The sequence below is a fragment of the Nycticebus coucang genome, chromosome 7, assembly GCF_027406575.1.
Source record: "Nycticebus coucang isolate mNycCou1 chromosome 7, mNycCou1.pri, whole genome shotgun sequence".
In the NCBI taxonomy this organism is placed as follows: Eukaryota; Metazoa; Chordata; class Mammalia; order Primates; family Lorisidae; genus Nycticebus; species Nycticebus coucang.
In genome coordinates, this window is record NC_069786.1 from 70,799,582 (window position 1) to 70,818,762 (window position 19,181).

Genomic DNA, 19,181 nt, shown 5'->3' on the forward strand with positions numbered 1-19,181 from the left:
GAAAGAAAAACCTACATATATGTGTGCATATATTTTTTTCTTTTCTTTTTTTTGAGACAGAGTCTCACTTTGTCACCCTCAGTAGAGTGCCATAGCATCTTAGCTCATAGCAATCTCAAACTCTTGGGTTTAAGAGATTCTCTTGTCTCAGCCTCTGGAGTAGCTGGGACTATAGGCACCTGCTACAAAGCCCAGCTTATTTATTTATTTATTTTTTTTGGTAGAGACAGAGTCTCCCTTTATGGCCCTCGGTACAGTGCCATGGCATCGCACAGCTCACAGCAACCTCCAACTCCTGGGCTTAAGCGATTCTCTTGCCTCAGTTTCCCAAGTAGCTGGGACTACAGGTGCCCACCTCAAGGCCTGGCTAATTTTTTGTTGAAGTTTGGCCAGGGCGGGGTTCAAACCCACCACCCTCGGTATATGGGGCTGGTGCCCTACCCACTGAGCCACAGGTGCCACCCAGCCCAGCTATTTTTAGAAACAGGGTCTCACTCCCGCTCAGTGGGGGCAGAGGAGGTCTCAAATTCATGACCTCAGGCCATACCCCACCTCGGCCTCCCAGAGTGCTAGTATATTTATTTTTTTTAACTAAAAATTTATCTTAAGAAATTTTTTAGGCTAGGTACAGTGGCTCCCCCAGTAATCCCAGCACTCTGGGAGGCCTAGGCAGGTAGATTGCCTGAGCTTAGAATTTCGAACAACAGTCTGAACAACAGTGAGACTCTGTCTGTAAAAAATAGCCGAGCATTGTGGTGGGTGCCTGTAGTCCCACCTACACAGGAAGCTGAGGCAAGACGATTGCTTGAGCCCAAGACTTTGCGGTTGCTGTGAGCTGTGATGCCATAGCACTCTACCAGGGACAACAAAGTGAATTTTGTCTCAAAAAAAAAAAAAAGTGGGGGGGGTCATGGTGTATGGCACTCTTTTTGGGGGCAGGACACAATTATAAGAGGGACTTTCTCTAACAAATGCAGTTAGTGTAACCTAATTCTTTGTACCTTCAATGAATCCAAAACAATTAAAAAAGAAATTTTTTAAAGTTAAAATTTTATTTTAAACTAATTGAAAATGTATTTTTCTTTGAGACAGAGCCTCAAGCTGTCACCCTGGGTAGAGTGCCATGGCATCACAGCTCACAGCAACCTCCAACTTCTGGGGTTAAGTGATTCTCTTGCCTCAGCCTCCCAAGTAGCTGGGACTACAGGCACCCACCACAATGCCCAGCTATTTTTTGGTTGTAGTCATTGTTGTTTGGCAGGCCTGTGCTGGATTTGAACCTGCCAGCTCAGGTGTATGTGGCTGGTGCCTTAGGTGCTTGAGCTACAGGTGCCAAGCCTGAAAATGTATTTTTCATTAATAAAAGATTATTTAATTAAATGTTAGATATTTAATTTAATTAATTCTTATTAAACATCTAATAAGAATCAAAAACTTGGGAGACTGGCGCGGCAACTGTAGCTCAAGTGGCTAAGGCACCAGCCACATACACCAGAGCTGGCAGGTTCAAATTCAGCCCTGGCCTGCCAAACAACGACAACTATAACCAAAAAATAGCCGGGCGTTGTGGCGGTGCCTGTGGTCCCAGCTACTTGGGAGGCTGAGGCAAGAAAATCGCTTAAGCCCAGGAGTTGAGCTTGCTGTGAGCTATGATGACACAGCATTCTACTGAGGGCCATAAAGTGAGACTCTGTCTCTAAAAAAAAGAATCAAAAACTCCCCCAAATTTTTAAGTTAAAATATTTAATTATACTTTTAAGTGGAAGTTGATAATTCTATTATTGTTAGAACTATATTTAATATTGTGGCAATACTATTCTTTGTTTCTAAGGAGTATAAAACCACTAGAAATAATTTTCAGCACTTGTATTCATCATTATTATTAGTTTGAAAAATAAACACTATATTATATTGCACTGATCTCATGAATTTAACTGTCTATACAAGAGCTGAATCCCATAGTTAAGTATGCCTGAAATATTTGATAATCTTGCAGTAAAATATGTCCCCTGTGTCATGAAGTATACGCAAGGTGAAAAACTATTAGTTAAGGGGCTGATAACTTTTATTTGACAGGCTGGACCAGATGGTTATTAATAATGCTTCAGTTTGACTCACCTGTATTTGGAAACTTCAACCAACTTCAGAATTGGAAAATATTTCCTTCAAATTTATGAACAAAAATTTATATTAAAAACTATTTATTCTCATTAACACTAAGATGCTTTTGCCTTTAGGATTTTAAAGGATTTAGAAAACTCAGAAATCTTGGAAAATTCCTTTAAAAATATTATCAAACTGGTACATTAGGAGATATTAGGCAAACTTTACTTAAAAGTGAAACTAATTGGGCCGAGCATGGTTGCTCACACTTGTAATCTGGTAGGATTACCACTTGGGAGGCCCAGGCAGGTGGATTTCCTGAGATCACAGGTTCGAAACCAGCCTGAGCCAGAATGAGACCTCGTCTCTCAAAATAGCCGGGTATCGTGCCAAGCACCTGTAGCCCAGCTACTTGGGAGGCTGAGGCAAGAGTTTGAGGTTGCTGTGAGCCATAATGCCATAGCATTCTACCAAGGGCAACAAAGACTGTCTCAAAAAATAATAATAATAAGTGAAGCAAATCATCTGACAGTAAAACAGAAAGAAAATCTACATAGAATCCAGAAATGACTTTCTGTAATACACCAATATCATGTTTTCCTTTAAATCACTGTTACTTCATAAGGAGGGATTATTAACATTCAAGGGAGAAAATAGTCTCTCTCTCTCTCTCTCTCTCTCTCTCTCTCTCTCTCTCTCACACACACACACACACACACTCCAATGAACTGACTAAATAAGGGTTTCACAAAATTTAATTCCCAAGTTAAATAAGTGAAACTTACAGTTTAGCTGTGATGAGAAGAATTAGTACAACAAATGCTGACTTCTTCAGTCTCTTTATTTTCCCTACCATTGTAAGACCAAGATAAAATAAGGCTGATCCAGAAAAAGAATTTCCAAGTCCATCAAGAAAATTTTCTATATATACAGGCACCTGTCGATCAAGAATGAAATTGAAGGCAATCCCAATGAAGACCATAAATACTATTGGGTTCTGTAATACATGCAGAAGTCCGAGTCCCACAATTTTTACTTTGTTTTGAGAAGCATTTTGAGAATCTTTCCACTTCTGGATTTCACAAAAAATAAACCCTATAGGGTTTAACATCATAAGAGATATTGGTGCCACCAAATAAATGTACTGGAGATACTCTGGGTATGTAGTGTGATATAAAGCTTCAACTGCAAAACAAGAATATTGATTGTAAAATGATTACCACAAAAATACACAAATATGTTACGCACATAACATTTTCTCTGCTTAATTATAGCAATTGTTAATTAATCTGAATAGCTCCAAATGACTTCATTAGCCTATTTTGGAAAAGTAGATTTTAGTAACAAAGCTGAAGAAAAAAAATCCCTGTAATCATCTGCCTTATAAAAACGATAATCAACTTTAACAATTATTTTTAGTAAAACTTCACTAATTTTTATTATCTAGGGGCTAAAATTTTTCTCCAAAAAAGAACAGAATTGTCGAATTTTTAAAAGAAACATTTCAAAGTAAAAATCTAATAACAAACTAAATGTTTACATAGTGATGGTAACAAAGTGATTGCTGGTGCCCATGGAGAGGGCGGTTTTACTGGAACGGTGAGGCAGAGGTCAGATTACAGAGGATTGAGGAGACAGCAAGAGACAAGGAACTAAAAACATGAGCACGGAGATGATGGAGATGGCACTGCACAGGAAAACAGTGAAGGTGGTAGGAGGCTGACAGGACGTGGAGGTGTCAGACTGCAGGAGCCTGTGAAGCCCAGAATTAAGTGCACGTGGAAGTGTAGGCGTTCAGAGGAAGTCAGACACGGAGCTACTGAGTTTAATATTTCCCAGTTGACTAAGTCCAGGATGTGGCCACAGCAGTTGGTGAGTGAAATGGATTAAAGGGAAAAAAGCCACCAGAGATAGAGGGGTTAAGGAACTGAGAGAGCAGAACATTTGATGGATAGTCCAACAAGGCTAGTCGGAGTCAAACAAGAGAATGGCAAAACCAGGGATAAAGAAGATGACAGCGAGCTGGATGTTAAAGCTTCAAGGCATGAAAATGAGGTCAGCAGGTGACAGCAATGAGGTTGACTGGCCTAGATAGACAGCATGAATCTCTAAGTAGTTTCTAAAATCAGAGCAAAGAGTAATGGCTTAGCAGTAGTGCCCAGTAACTACGGGGATGCCGGTCCTACCCACCATGGCTCATGTGGTGTGCAGGCTGAAAATGAACAGCCTCCATTTGAGAGGAAAAGGAAATGAATGCCTTCAAGGAAGACCAGTGAGATGTGAAGAAGTAGAACGAACATGGATCTAAGAAATATTTGGGAGAGTAATAAAGTGGAGTCACATCAATGCACGTTTAACTAACACAATTCAATTACACCCTCTCAGGAAAACAACTTTCTTTTTTTTTTTTTTTTCTTGCCCTGTAGCATGCTTTCAAGTGCAAACTAATTATTTTACCTGTTGTTCATTAAGGAAGAATAATACTATAGAAAAAAATGTGGGCTGGGTGCGTTGGCTCACACCTGTAATCCTGACACTCTGGGAGGCTGAGGCTGGTGGATTGCCTGAGCTCACGGGTTCGAGACCAGCCTGAGCCACAGCAAGAACTCGTCTCTAAAACTAGCCAGGTGCTGTGGTGGGACCTGTAGTCCCAGGTACTCAGGAAGCTGAGGCAAAAGAATTGCTTGAGCCCAAGAGTTGGAGGTTGCTGTCAGATGTGACGCTACAGCACTCTACCAAGGGAGACAAAGTAAGACTGTCTCATTAAAAAAAAAAAAAAAAAGTGGCTGTGTTAGACTTATGAGAAATGCTATAATTTAGACAAAGTGTGTGTGTGCTGTATTTTGCGGTGATTTTAAGGGTATTTTTTTTTTAAGGGTTTAAGTATGCATGACAACTTTAGAACCTGACCACTGCATAAAATGTGCACCCTTATCTCATGAGAGAGGGTTGTGGGTTGGACCAGACTTCTAGCCATTTCCTGGTGGATGAAAGGGTTGGTGTCCTGGTCTTGGGTTGACCAGGGCAACTTAGAGCCTTGGAGTAAATAATCTGGTCTCTAGGCACATTTTTGGCAATAGAAGTGTATATTATACAATCTAATGCATACACAGACTGATTGAGAATTGATTTTGAAGTTGAGAAGGATAAGAAAAGAAAAGCAACAGTCACGAGGAGAAAGGCAATCAGTGAAAAAAATGTGAAAGATTAAGGTTTCTCAATTTACATTAAGATAGAGTGACACAGGAAGGACAATACATTTGTTTACTTACTTAAGTTCAGCTAATGTCATGCACATGTCCGGTTAAAGTTATGTAACCAGATTATAGAAACATAGAAGTTCACTTTTTTCTCATAACCTAAAACTATTTTTAATAAGATTCAATCTCCATTTTCTAAGTTAAGTACCTTCAGAGGTCTTTAATATCTCCCAAACGAAGCAGTGGTCAAAACCATTTGATTATATAAAATTTCCATAAATTCTTTCCACTGATTTCCAAATACAATATGCTAGTTCTGTAACTCTTAGTGGTTCTCTTTCATATTTCTTAAGGTTTCAGTCTCAAGTAAAAAATAGCACTTTTTAGAATTATTTCTAGATGGCTACACTTCTGATTAGCTATCCTAACTCAAGAGAAAAGTGTTCATACCTGCTCACCCCTAGATTTTTAAAGTAGAGTGTGTATTTTGGAAAATTTTTGTGTTTTCAATCTGGGTGTAAGAATTTTTCCTAAGCACCCATAACAAAATGAATTTCTTTTGACCATGAAGCTACAATTCTATGATGTATACTCAAAGCCCCTCATAGCAACGCCTTTTTTCAGCAATTTACTTTCCTGGCGTACCAGCAGTCACCATCACATAATGAATTTGACATTGTTTTAAGAGGTCAGTGCAAATGTGAACAACAGTTTTGTATGTCTGCCAATCACCAAGTACTTTCTTCTTTAGCAGGATCTTTTGTATTTTTTCCTCTTGATTCTTACTATCATTTTTCAAAAATCTCAAAAATTAATGTTTACCAACCAACATTCTTTTTGTCTCAACCACTTCCTCTGTCCATATTGTTCACTCAGCGCCATCTAAATCTTAAGTTTCAAAAGTTAAGATTTTCCCACTGCTCTCACGGCCCACAGAACAGCTATAAAACCTTTCTTTTGACATTCATAACCCTGTCTCCACGATTGGTCCTTTATTTATCTATCCAACTTATTACTCCTTGATGCAAAGACTCCAGCTGTCAAGTTTGCTTGTGCGTTTCCATTTGGTTAAACCACACCGTTAATACTGGACAAACACCACATCCATACTTAGAAGTCCTACATGTTGATCATACTATCACCCTCTAACTTCTTGAACTCTTTCCTTTTTTACTTAATGGTTAAGGCTTGTCTCTGGTGCTACCTTTTTCACCAAGTCTTCAATCTGCATTATTCATTTCCTCTTCTCTGGAATGCTGGCATATTAGTGCCACTTCAAAATATTCTAAGTTCCTTGAAGGCATCATTTTATCACCCACAGTCCCCAGCAGAATGCTGAGCAAATCTGAAAACACTTGCTGAATGCAATTACCTAACACATCAATGAATGTCACAGCTTTCAGATATAGTAAAAATATATTTTGCGACACACAGTAATTTGTATCAATTTATCAGTTTATCCATTTCTTTTTGTATCCTTTTTTTTTTATTAAATCATAGCTGTGTACATTAATGCAATCATGGGGTATAATGTGCTGGTTTTATATATACCATTTGAAATATTTTCATCTAACTGGTTTACACAGCCTTCACCACATTTTCTTATGATGTTAAGACATTTATACTCTACACTTAGTAAATTTAACATGTACCCTTGTAAAATGCACCGTAGTTTGTATCCATTTTTAACTTTTTGCTTTTTAAAAAATAAATTGGCCGGGTAGCACCTGTGGCTCAGTGGGTAGGGCGCCAGCCCCACATTCTGAGGGTGGTGGGTTCGAACCCAGCCCTGGCCAAATTGCAACAAAAAAATAGCCGGGCATTGTGGCGAGTGCCTGTGGTCCCAGATACCCCCGAGGCTGAGGTAAAAGAATCGCCTAAGCCCAGGAATTAGAGGTTGCTGTGAGCTGTGATGCCACATCACTCTACCGAGGACAATAAAGTGAGTCTCTAAAAAAATAATAATAATAAATAAAAATAAAAATAAAAAATAAATTGGCAAATAAAAATTATATTTATTTATCAAGTACAACATGTTGTTTAAAAACATATATACACTATGGAATGGCTAAATCGAGCTAATTATGTATTATCTCGTATGTTTATCATTTTTTGTGATAAGATTTAAAATCTACTCTCTTAGCAATTTTCAAGAATACAATATATTGTTATTAACCATTGTCACTATGCTGTGCAAAGATCTCTTAAATCCATTCCTCCTATCTGAAATCTTGTATGCATTTTTATTTATAAAGCAGATTACTATTGAGGTATTTTAAGTCAGCTGAACAGGTATACAAAGGCAAAAGAAGTAAGACCTAGTGGAAAAGCAAAAAACTATGATTAAATATTTGTTAAATTACTAGGGGAACAGGGTTCAATACAGAAATCTTAGTCTACTTCTGCCATCATTAGCATAATTGCTTAACATTACACCTTTATCTATAAATTGGCAGTGTTTTTGTTATCTGAAGATTGTTTTTTAAATCTGAAAAAAATATATATGCAAGCAGTGACGTAGTAACTAAAATTAGATTTACAATCATTATAGCAAATTTTAAATTCTAATTAATGATAATAAAAAAGATTCTTGGGGCTGGGCACGGTAGCTCACACCTATAATCCTAGCACTCTGGGAGGCCGGGGCAGGTGGATTGCCTGAGCTTACAGGTTTAAGGCCAGCCTGAGCCAGTGAGACCTCTTCTCTAAAAATAGTCAGGAGTTGTGACCGGCGCCCGTAGTCCCAGCTACTCAGGAGGCTGAGGCAAGAGAATCTCTTCAGCCCAAGAGCTGCTATGAGCTATGACACAGTGGCACTCTACCGAGGGTGACAAAGTAAGACTCTGTCTCAAAAAAAAAAAAAAAAAGGTTCTTGGGAGGAGGGGAAAATCTCATTATAAGGAGTTATTACATAGATTTGAAGAATTAAGAGACAAAATTAGCCACCTACTGTGCCTCCTATTTTGATCCTGCAGGGTTTTAAATCCTAGCACATATCACAAAGACCAGATCATTCTATTATTCAGTGCCATATAGTTAAATGCTTCATTTCCTTTCTGTTTACAGCTTAAGCACTGGAGCATAATTATGATTATGTTCAGGGTACTTATGTTATCAGCATTGTTTGAAGAATGATTTATAGGACTTAAGTGTGCCTTTTCAGTATCTTTTAATGACAGAAGCAGGAAATCATTCTGATTTGCTGAAATCAACATTTCACCTTGGTAGATTCTCGGGTTCATCTTAGACTTGGATTTTTTCAAGTACTTTTGAAAAGAATTGCTCTGCAACACGGGGAGCTTCCTTTTCAGTCTGTAATAATGCTCTATTCTGTCACTTGAGTAAAGATGAATCATTTTAATATAATTTCACAGGCCATTATCATTGGCCTAATACATAGGAAAAGGAAACACGACTATCCTCTTTCTTTATTCATTAACTTATCTCCTCCTTCCATTTCCTGAGTCACCTATAAATTGGACAGATGTGAAAAAAATATAGTCTTAAAAAAGACATTTCCTATAACCCACAATCAATGCTTATCTGTAAATAAGAGAGTGAGAATTCCTTGGAATGGTCATGAGACAATGGAAAGGGAGGTCTTCATTTTGGAGACAGTTTTCTTTGTTCGCCCTGTGTGAGGCCTGAAGGAGATGGACACAGCAACAAGAAATGCCCTCATCAGGGAGCAGGTAGCACTGCCCTTCAATGCCCTTCCAGCATGGAGGTGTATGACAAAGTACTTCTGTCTAATACTACTGATTTTTAGTAAAATTATAGTCTACAATCTAATGTTGTAAGAGCTACTATCACGGTTAAAAAACAAACCAAAAAAAAAAAATCCCCAGAGAAAGTTATACCTCAAAATCAATATAATCATCATGGAAAAATGGGCTAGCACCTGCTAGAAATGTGATTATTACCAGATTCACTGATTGAATGTGGGACATAAGAAAAGCAGTGATAGGCTCAGGCGCCAGACACATACACCGGAGCTGGCAGGTTCGAATCCGGCCGGGGCCTGCCAAACAATGACAACTACAAACAAAGAAATAGCTGGGCATTGTGGCAGGCACCTGTAGTCCCAGCTACTCCAGAGGCTGAGGCAAAAGAATCACTTAAGCCCGGGAGTTGGAGGTTGCTGGTGAGCTGTGACACCATGACGCCATGGCACTCTACTCTGGGTGATAGCTTGAGCTCTGTCTCAAAAAAAAAAAAAAAAAAAAGAAAGAAAAAGAAAAGCAGTGATGAAACGGCTGATTATGTTTTTATTTGGAGGCTTTGCCTTGATGTAAAAATGTTATAACTCACCTAATAGGTCTTTTTCCACTACTACTCATTTTATGGAATGTTTTTAGAATATTATAGAGAAAAAACTCTTGATTTTTTCTGAAACTAATATATTACAAAGCTGGCTGAGTCTTCTGAAGATTAAGTTGGCACATTATATAACTGTGACATGAGAGAATGGCCAGGATTTAGAACCAGAAGACCTATGTTCAGGTCTCGGTCACCTGTTAGCTGTGTGACCTGGGATAACTCATTTAAATCTCTCTAAGCCAGTCTTATTTGAAAACGAGGGTAATAATATCTGCCCTACTCAAATGCCATAAGTATGTAAGAAAGTATTCTGTAAACTATAAAGTTACAAGTATTCGTCCTGCTTAGTTATGGGCTTACTAATCTATAAGAGCACGAAACTGTATACTTCTAGTTCATATCTAAGTAAGATACAACAATATGGAGGGTGGCAGAAAAATGTATACACATTTTAAGAAAGGAAAAAAGCTGTGTTAAATTTGTAATACCCAAGTCACATTTGACTTCTGCAATCATAAGAGGTGCTCAAACGTGACTTGTATTCATCTTTTATTATCAGTATATATTGAGCATTACAATTGTAATACAGTTTTTTTCTTCCTTTGACACCCTCTGTATTTATTAGATATTTAATACTCTGCTACTAAGTCACTTGTAAGGTCCCTATACTATAAATATCTTGCCAAACTTACATTATTAATGCTCTTGAGGAAATAGACAAACACAATAACACCTTGCTCTTTTATTTCCAAAAGTCTTTATTTTATTTTAAAATCCAATAACCTTAAAGGAACACCTATCTAATTTCTGACTATTCACAGCTCAATTATCAAGATCCTAGTTTTTCTCTTCTCTTAATTCTCCTGTTTTACTCACAGCTATTTGATTTCTTAGATACTTCTCCTTCTGGTAAGAAAGATGAAGGAAGGTCAAAGGTGGAGAAAGGTGAAAGCATAGTTCACCAGAATCTTTTTGGTGTCAGTGATCAAATAAGTTGAGAGTAGAAGTAGAGGACAAAACTGCATAAGAAACTTGAAAGTTAATGGTAGATTTCAATTGTACACTTCACACATTCCACTAAGTCTCTGCTCATAAGACATTTCATTAGGGTGGCCTTCACTGTCTACCCTAGCTCAAATAGCACCTTCTCATTCCTACCCCTCATAAACTATTTCATTTTTACGGCCCTTGTCACCACCTGAAATAAATTTTATTTACTCTTCCATTAAAATATAAATTCAGTATGTGCAAGAACTTTGCTTGCAGGCAGGCGTGTTCTCAGCAGTTAGCACACACAGTTCCCTCGAGTGAATACATTGATACATCCACAGTATTCAGGCCCTCACACGATGATACATGATCAAAGTACACATAACTTCAATTTAAAAGCATAAAAATGTAATTACTAGATATACATTTTCTTGGTGGTAGAGTATTCTAAAAATAAAATGTTTTCTTTCGGCTCTTCCTGTGGCTCAAGTGGCTAAGGCACCAGCCACATACACCTGAGCTGGCAGGTTCGAATCCAGCCTGGGCCCGCCCAAACAACAATGACGGCTGCAACCAAAAAATAGCTGGGCGTCCTTACGGGCGCCTGTAATCCCACCGACTTGGGAGGCGGAGGCAGGAGAATCGCTTAAGCCCAGGAGTTGGAGGTTGCTGTGAGCTGTGATGCCACAGCAATCTACCCAGGGCAACAGCTTGAGGCTCTGTCTCAAAAAAAAAAAAAGAAAAAATGTTTTCTTTCAAGATATTTTAGTATGGCCAGGTACAGTGGCTCACACCTGTAATCCTAGCACTCTGAGAGGCCAAGGTGCATGAACTGCTTGAGGTCAGGAGTTTGAGACCAGCCTGAGCAAAAGTAAGACCTCATCTCTACTAAAATAGAAAAAAAAAATTAACATATCATTGTTGTGGGTGCCTGTAGTCCCAGCTACTTGGGACTTGAGCCCAAGATTGAGGTTGCTGTGTGCTACGATGATGCCATGGCACTCCAGCCAGGCCACAGAGTGAGACTCTGTCTCAAAAAAAAGATATTTCAGTATGCCAAATTATATGTTTACTGTTTCATAAGGAACATATACACATATGGAAACATGAAATTAGGCTGCTTAATGAGTCAGAAAGGTTAAAAAAAGTTAGAAAGATTAAAAAAAGCCCTCATTTTTATTTTTAAACAAGAAATTATCTTCAACTAAAATACCTACATACATTAAAATTTTGAATTACAATCTCAAAAACAATTTCAGTGTAAAATAATATGTATTCCTGATGGCAAGAAAAATAAAAGAGGGAAATATCAGAAATTCCCACTAGTAATATTTAATAATGACTATTTTTATACAGAATAAGCCTATCATTTTTATATAATTTAAATCAGAATTAAATCCCTTCTAAAAATTAAACTTCTTTCATATATGATTATTGATAAGAAAAAGAATACCATTAGAGAAACTATTTACAAAGATTACTAGGATATGATCATTTAAATAAATGATTAAATGATCTTCAAACTTTGAAGATGAGAAAAAACATAATTTGTCCCAATTTAAGGAAAGACATTAAAGATTTCTTAGATACAACAGTAAGCCTCTGCCATTAACAAATGCTTAAATTAAAAATTTATATTTTGTTATCTCCTAAAGCCACTTGAATTTTTTAAAATCTTGAAAAATAAAAAACTTACCTATAGGGTATCCCAATGCAAAGTCATTACTTTGTGTAGCAAAAATAGGGAATAGTCCAGCTTTACTAAATCGACTATCAGGACTGGCAACCAGTAAGGTTAATATACATACAATGAAAAACACAGAAGCTTTGGCAATTAAGATACTATATAGAAAAGACCAATCTACATTGGAAAAATTAAGTACAACCATGTTTTTGAATAATAAAGCTGGAAGTGCAAATCTGGAGACAAAATTTCCCAGTCCTTTGGCCTGTGTTGATGTTATAACATTGGCCCTTCCTGCTATATAGCCACAAAGGACTATGCCAAAGCATTCTAGTAAGGCTGGAAAAAGCCTTGTTATTGACATTGAAGGTGGGTCATTAGTAGAATTAAATCCATGTGTTACTATTGTAGGCAAAGTCTTGGTCATATTGACCTCAATGGTGACATTCTCTGCAGGCAAATTAGAAAAGGAATTCATTTTCTCTCAATCTCCAATTCCACCAGATCTCTGGAAAGAAAGAAACACAGATTCAGTGTGACAATGAGAATTCTACTTGAAATGTTACATGGGGAAGCTTAGATTGATTTACTTCAAGTGGGGGTTTGCTAACAATAACTTCCTTATTCTCAAAGGTAATACAGCTCAAAATATTTATGCTGCTGTTCGGTTCTCAGAATCAGACACGAGTAAAATAAGATCCACAGATATTTTAGCTGCAGTGTTGCCCGGTAGCCAGTGATTCACAGCTGAGCTTTGTCTAATGGATAAGAGCATGGAGCCCACAGAGTCTCTGCCGAATGTCCACCTGCATCTAAATTCTTTAGAAATTTTAGAAGTTCTCAGGGCTACATCAAGGAGTCACATCAGCACCAGAAAGTATCACTTACTGACTTTAAACCAATAACTTTTCTGTGCCTCACTTTCTTCATTTGTGAAATGGCAATAACAGTACCTACCTCATAGAAACTTTTATTCAAGTAAAATCCCCACAGTCACATCTGCTATAGCATAATCACTTAACAAAAGTTCAATATAACTTTTGGTAGACTATAAGAGAGAGAAAGAAGGGCGGCGCCTGTGGCTCAAAGGAGTAGGGTGCCGGCCCCATATGCCAGAGGTGGCAGTTTCAAACCCAGCCCTGGCCAAAAACGGCAAAAAAAAAAAAAAAAAGAGAGAGAGACAGAGAGAAAGAAAAAATAGTGGCATCCTATAACCTACTTCTAGTTTCTTTTACACCAGCCTTCACACACTGGCCCCACGTCCCTTTCTGCCTTGGGAACTTTGCACATTCAGCTCTCCCTACAATGTTTTCTTCTCTACCCACTCACCTGCCACACTCCACATAATTAACACCTACTAATCCTCCAAACCAGTGGTTCTCAACCTTCCTAATGCCACGATGTATTTTCATTGTTACACAGGGGTCGCGACCCAGAGGTTGAGAACCACTGCTCCAAACCATATCGTTCAGGTGTCACTTTACCCCGTAAAACTTCTCTAACCCCACAGCCAGGCCATGATTCTTTCTCAAATAGATTCACATTACTTACCTTTAGGCCACTTTTCTCAGTCTACAATTATACTATGCATTAGAACAGCAGTTTTCAACCTGGGTTGAGACCCTTTTGTAATAATGAAAATACATCACGTCACTAGGAAGGTTGAGAACCACTGCATTAGAGCAACTATCTAATTTATGCTGTCTCTTTCCCTAGAATTTCAATGTCACAGAAGCAGGGACAATGCATGTTTTTGCTCACTATTGTGTTCCTAACATCTAGCACACACCTGGCGCTCTCATTTTTAATGAATGATTAAAATAATAACTTGTTCTTAAATAAAATTTTACCCTTTCATGAATCAATGTTCTCTTCCAGGCATTATCTAGTTCACAGGTAGAAAAAAATTTTTTTCCCGAATGATAACGTTTTTTGTTTTTTTTTTTTTGAGACAGGGTCTCACTATGTTGCCCTCAGTAGAACACCATGGCATCACAGCTCATAGTAACCTCCAAGTCTTGGGCTTAAGCAATTCTCTTGCCTCAGCCTCCCAAGTAGCTGGGACTATAGGCACCCTCCACAACACCTGGCTATTTTTTCTTGAGGTTGTCATCAATGTTGTTTAGCTGACCCGGGCCAGGTTCAAATCCACCAGCCTGGGTGTATGTGGCTGGTGCTGTAACCACTGCGCTATGGGCACCGAGCCCCAAATGATAAAGTATTTTGTTTTTCACTGTTAGTAACAGGTCCAAGAACACAAAATGTGGCTGGGCATGGTAGTTCACGTTGTAATCCTAGCACTTTGGGAGACCAAGGCAGGCGGATTGCTTGTGCTCACGAGTTGGAGACCAGCCTAATCAAAAGGCGAGACCTCTGTCTCTACTAAAAATAGAAAAAAAACTGAGGCAAGAGGATCGCTTGAGCCCAAGAGTTGGAGGTTGCTGTGAGCTATGATGCTACAGCACTCTACCCAGGGTGACAACTTGAGACTCTGTCTCAAAAAAAAAACAAAACACAAAATGTGTCCTAAAATGTTCTAAAAATGTTTATAAAATTTTAACAAACACAAAATGTGTTGGTAAAGTGTTCAAAAGATGTTCAGAAAATGCTAAAAAAAAAAAGGAACAAATTCTTTACGCTAACATTACAATAAGTATCAGACTCCCCTCTTGCTGCCAGGGACAAAAAGCACATGAAGTCTGGGTAACTCTAAAATTGATCAGCTTTTGGTAGTATCTTGGAATTATTATGCTATCAATTGTCAATTTCTAAGTGATTACTCTGGGCTTGCCATCTAAAGGGGCCTTATATAAGGTAGAAAGTAAAAAGCTTATACTTCCTTAAAGTTACAATGCCCAGGTTAAGTTCTCAAACATCTACATCACATTAAAAAGACTCAGACAGCAGGGCAGAGATCTCCAACGTCTGATGCATGGGGGTGTGGAAGAGAATTTCCTCTGTGCTATGCTGGTATAAACCAAACCATTCAAAACCTCACATTTAACCAGGATTAAGACAAGTATTTTTCTACCAGGATTAGACAGGAGTGGTCAATATAGTACACAAAACCTATAATACTCACATACTTAAAGTTTACCACATAAGTATCAAATTATATCCCGAGAAAGCTACCCATACTTGAAGTAAGGAGCTGGTAAACAAGTAAACAAAAGTGCTAAACATTTGGCACCCTTAGGAAATGTGTTCTTGGGAAGGCAGTGCTAAAGAAGTCCAGTCTTCTGAAGTTTTTCAAAAGTTTCCCATATTTCTTCACTTTGAGTATTATTAATAGCTCATTCTGCTAATGACTCCTTATTGGTATCAAATGAGCATATTCCAATATATTTTTTAAACTAACAGTTTTCAGTAAACTACTGGTAGTTCAGTGAAAAGAGTCAAGTAGATCCTGGGTCTTCTCACTTACCAACTCCTTGGGAAAGCTACATACCCTTCTAGAACCTTAGTTTCCTCAACTGTAAAATAAACCTCCTTTGCTGGCTTTCAAGAAACGGTAGCAAGTGCTATTAGGAGCCATAGTCCTAATAACAATGGTGAGAATGGTGATAAAGTAAATCCTATTTTGTTCTTCAAACATACGTGGTTATTATAGATCCTCCAACTAAAAAAAAGAGGGATGGAATATGTCATAAAGTCATCAGATTTTGTTTTATACCAAATGAGAGGAATTGAATTTAGTTTGGTCTTACATGGTTGGTAACAGTGAAGAAAGAGCTCTTCATTTTTCTCAGGGTGATGGTCAGTTGTGGCGATGCCCACCCAGGTTTAACTTTTAATTAGTTGAAAACGAGAAAAAAAGAAACGGTAACAACACATTGAAAAGTAATCTGCCCCTTCCCATGAGGTTTCTTTTAATGTTTTTCAATATTATAAAAGCAATATCTACTGAAAGAAAGTCTAAATCATCAAAAGAGCTTGTAAAGTTTTATCTCTTCCTAGTATGGGAAGAAAATATGCTATCTAAAGCATTATTTTAAAATGAACAGGAACTACAGCGAAGGAAGTTTAAAAAAAATTATATCCAGTCTTTTCAACTATGAAAATAAGGCTTCTTACAAAATAAACAAGTTGACCTGCCACAGTAAAAGACTGGTCACTGGGGCAGGGACTGGAGAAACTATATACAAACCACTTCTGGCCACTTTATATTTGGCTTAAACATCAACGAACCACCGAAAATTGTAAACAGCTACACCATTAAAGAAAAACGAGAGGGAAGAGGGAGTTAATTAACTTCAAGGAGAAAGCTTTAAACTCTTAGGTTCTTTTTCGAACACCCAATATCCTTTATCCTCTGGGGAAAAGCATAATGCAGTGTGGTATTACTAAAGCCCTCTTCAGCATCAACAGTTACACCATTCACACACCCCCTCCTTACTTGAAAGGGACTAAATGTCCTCCCTAGAGACCCACGGTAGGGAGCTCCGAGCACTGCCTCCTTCCCTTGTCTGCGGGGACAGACTTTGGCTCTGCAAGATAAGGAGTGCTGAAAGTCCTTAACCAAATAAGCTGCCCAGAGAACAGCTGCCACCCAACTCCTAGGAAGGCAGCAGCAGAGTCTAAAGGCAGCCTGTTGTCTGTGCCTAGGAAAAGGTGGTGGCTCAACTTCCCAGGGTATGGGAGTCCTAACGTCGTGATAACTAACAAGGTGCATAAAGTGGTAAGGGAGAAAATTTGGTTCAACGTTCCAAGTGCTTGGACCACCTCCAGATAAAGAAAGAGTCCAAGAATGACAGGGTGGACGCACGTGCAGTGGGAAGCTTCCCAAACTGGGGAAGGCGGTTCTGTCACCGGAGGGGACAAGCCACCCCCTCCCCTGCGCAAGCCTGCCTGGTGGTCTCACACGTTCCAAACGTAGGCGCTGCGGGGCAGAGGCAGGCAGGTTCGGGCAGCGGGCCGCGGAGCCAGGGCGCAGAGGGTCGGGCACTGCCCACCTACCCAGATCCGAGCGGCGGGGTTATGGTACCCCCGTTCCCAAGGCTGAGCCAGAACCCCGCAGGTCCGTGCCTCGGGGGCCCATCTCACCTGCTTCGCCCGCAGCCCAGAGGGCGAGAGGAGAAGGGAGTCAGCGCTCGCAGAGGGCCAAGCAGAGAGGAAATCACCGTCATCTCACGCCCCCAGCCTTCTTCTCCGAGCGCTACCGAGTGCCAGGTGCAGCAGCTCACCCACGTTCCGAGATAGAGGGGCGAGGGTTAGCCGCTGCGGCTCTGTCAGCTTCTCCCGGCGCCCGCCGCGAGGCGCCGCCTCCGCTCCACCCTCAGAGCCCGCCCCCAGGCTTCGATCCTCCAGGCGTACGCCTCTGCCCCGCCCCCATGCCCCGCCCATAGCCTCGAGCCTTGGAGTGGCACGGTTCTGAAACCAGCCCTTAGACCCCGCCCCCAGCTCTCGAGCAGCGCGGCCCCGGGCCCCGCCCTGCCAGCGGCAGGACTTCCGGCCGCACGGCTCCCTCAAAATGGCCGCCGCCGTGGGGGGATTCCTGTCTTATTTTCCTCTGTAAGCTCAGTTGCTGAACCCTGTGGTCCTTCTTCCTAACCCCAGCCTCGTGTCATCCGTCACTTCCTCTTGGTTAGCCTAGTCCTTTTTATAACAGTTTAGAAGCAAGGACTTAGACTTAGCTCAAAGTCCCGCCTTACGTCTTTCTCTAGTAAGTGTGACCTTGACCTGCCTAAACCGAGATTAAAACAACTCTAAAGCGTTAGCCCTGTCCGTGACTGCTTGTACAGTATTTCTATTGGAGGGGAAACTACATGCTTATCTCCTCAGTGTAATAAGAGGGAAATGGTTTTATTGATGGAAAACTTCCAGAGCTTCTTGAACTTAAGGTATCCCAAATACAGTGCTCCGTTTGAAACCTGAAGAATCCTGTAGCTGAATTAGCTTTTTGAAATAAAAAAAATTATTCCAAATTTGATCCTATTAACATTGTTACGGGAATTTCTTCTTCAGTAGGCCCTTGGTCTTGGGAATTCCACAAATGAACCCACAGACCACATATCAGTGGTAAGATAGGATTTTATTAGACAGAAAGGACTACAGAAGGAGTAAAAAGTACCAGAGCATCTGGGGAAGATGAAGACCCAAGTCGGAAGTCATCCACATGGGTCCTTTTTCTAGGGGTATATATTACATCTTGGCCAGGACTTGGTAGGTGGAGAAACACTTTTACAAACTTAATGTTGTATTAAGGAATGAAGGCAGTCCCTCTCCTGGGGCAAGGTTATTAGGTCTTAGCAGTTTTTGTCTCAGGGAGGGATTAGGTTGTGTGCTCCCTACTCAAGTCGGAACTACCTAAAACATTTAGGGTGCTTTGTTCATGACCTTGCTAGAGGCCAGAGGGTGTGGCCTGGAGAGGGCAGCCTGTATGTTACTAAAGATGGGCATCTGATTCTGAGCTCACCTGGGCCTGGAGAATGGGGAGAGTTCTATATCAGTATCTCCACAAGCATTTGTCCTTAACAAGGGTCTATGTCGCTTTGCATCTTAAATTATTCCATCTGGCAACTTTAGTGTCTTCCAGTCATCTTGGCAGTTTTAGTGCAAAGATTCCAAACTATGGCTTACAAGAAAAATCATACTAGGCTAAGTGTAGGCTAAAGGATCTGAAACTTAGCAGGAGAGAATGAGGGGAAACTGAAGCCATAAAAAAGGCATGCAGGGGTGCATGCTGCTCCTGTTCACTTCTTCTTTGTTCTCTGTCTTCACTTTTATCTCCCTGTTTTGTTTCTATTGAACAGGCTACTTAAAAAAAAAATCTGAATATCTCAATTATCCCAAGTCTAAAAGGATTTCTGTTTAGAAAGTGTGATGATTAGGCTCAGAGCCCATTGCTTAGTGGTTAGGGCACCAGCCACATACAGCGAGGCAGA

The 19,181-nt window shown here is 39.7% G+C and overlaps 1 protein-coding gene across 2 annotated transcripts in view; it reads right to left on the reverse strand.

The window, feature by feature from the left end:
- GPR155 (G protein-coupled receptor 155) overlaps window positions 1-17,549 on the reverse strand; it is a 62,269-nt gene extending 44,720 nt beyond the window's left edge. The window contains exons 1-3 of one of the 2 annotated variants that reach the window (XM_053597189.1): window positions 17,341-17,549; window positions 12,310-12,805; window positions 2,889-3,288 (exon numbers count right to left, since the gene is read on the reverse strand). In XM_053597189.1, coding sequence (XP_053453164.1) covers window positions 2,889-3,288; window positions 12,310-12,775 — 866 coding nt within the window. In that variant the 5' untranslated portion in view covers window positions 12,776-12,805; window positions 17,341-17,549. Of the gene's footprint in view, window positions 1-2,888; window positions 3,289-12,309; window positions 14,636-17,340 lie in introns of those variants that run through there. The other variant, XM_053597190.1, reaches the window with a different exon arrangement.
- Between the last annotated feature and the right edge of the window lie 1,632 nt (window positions 17,550-19,181).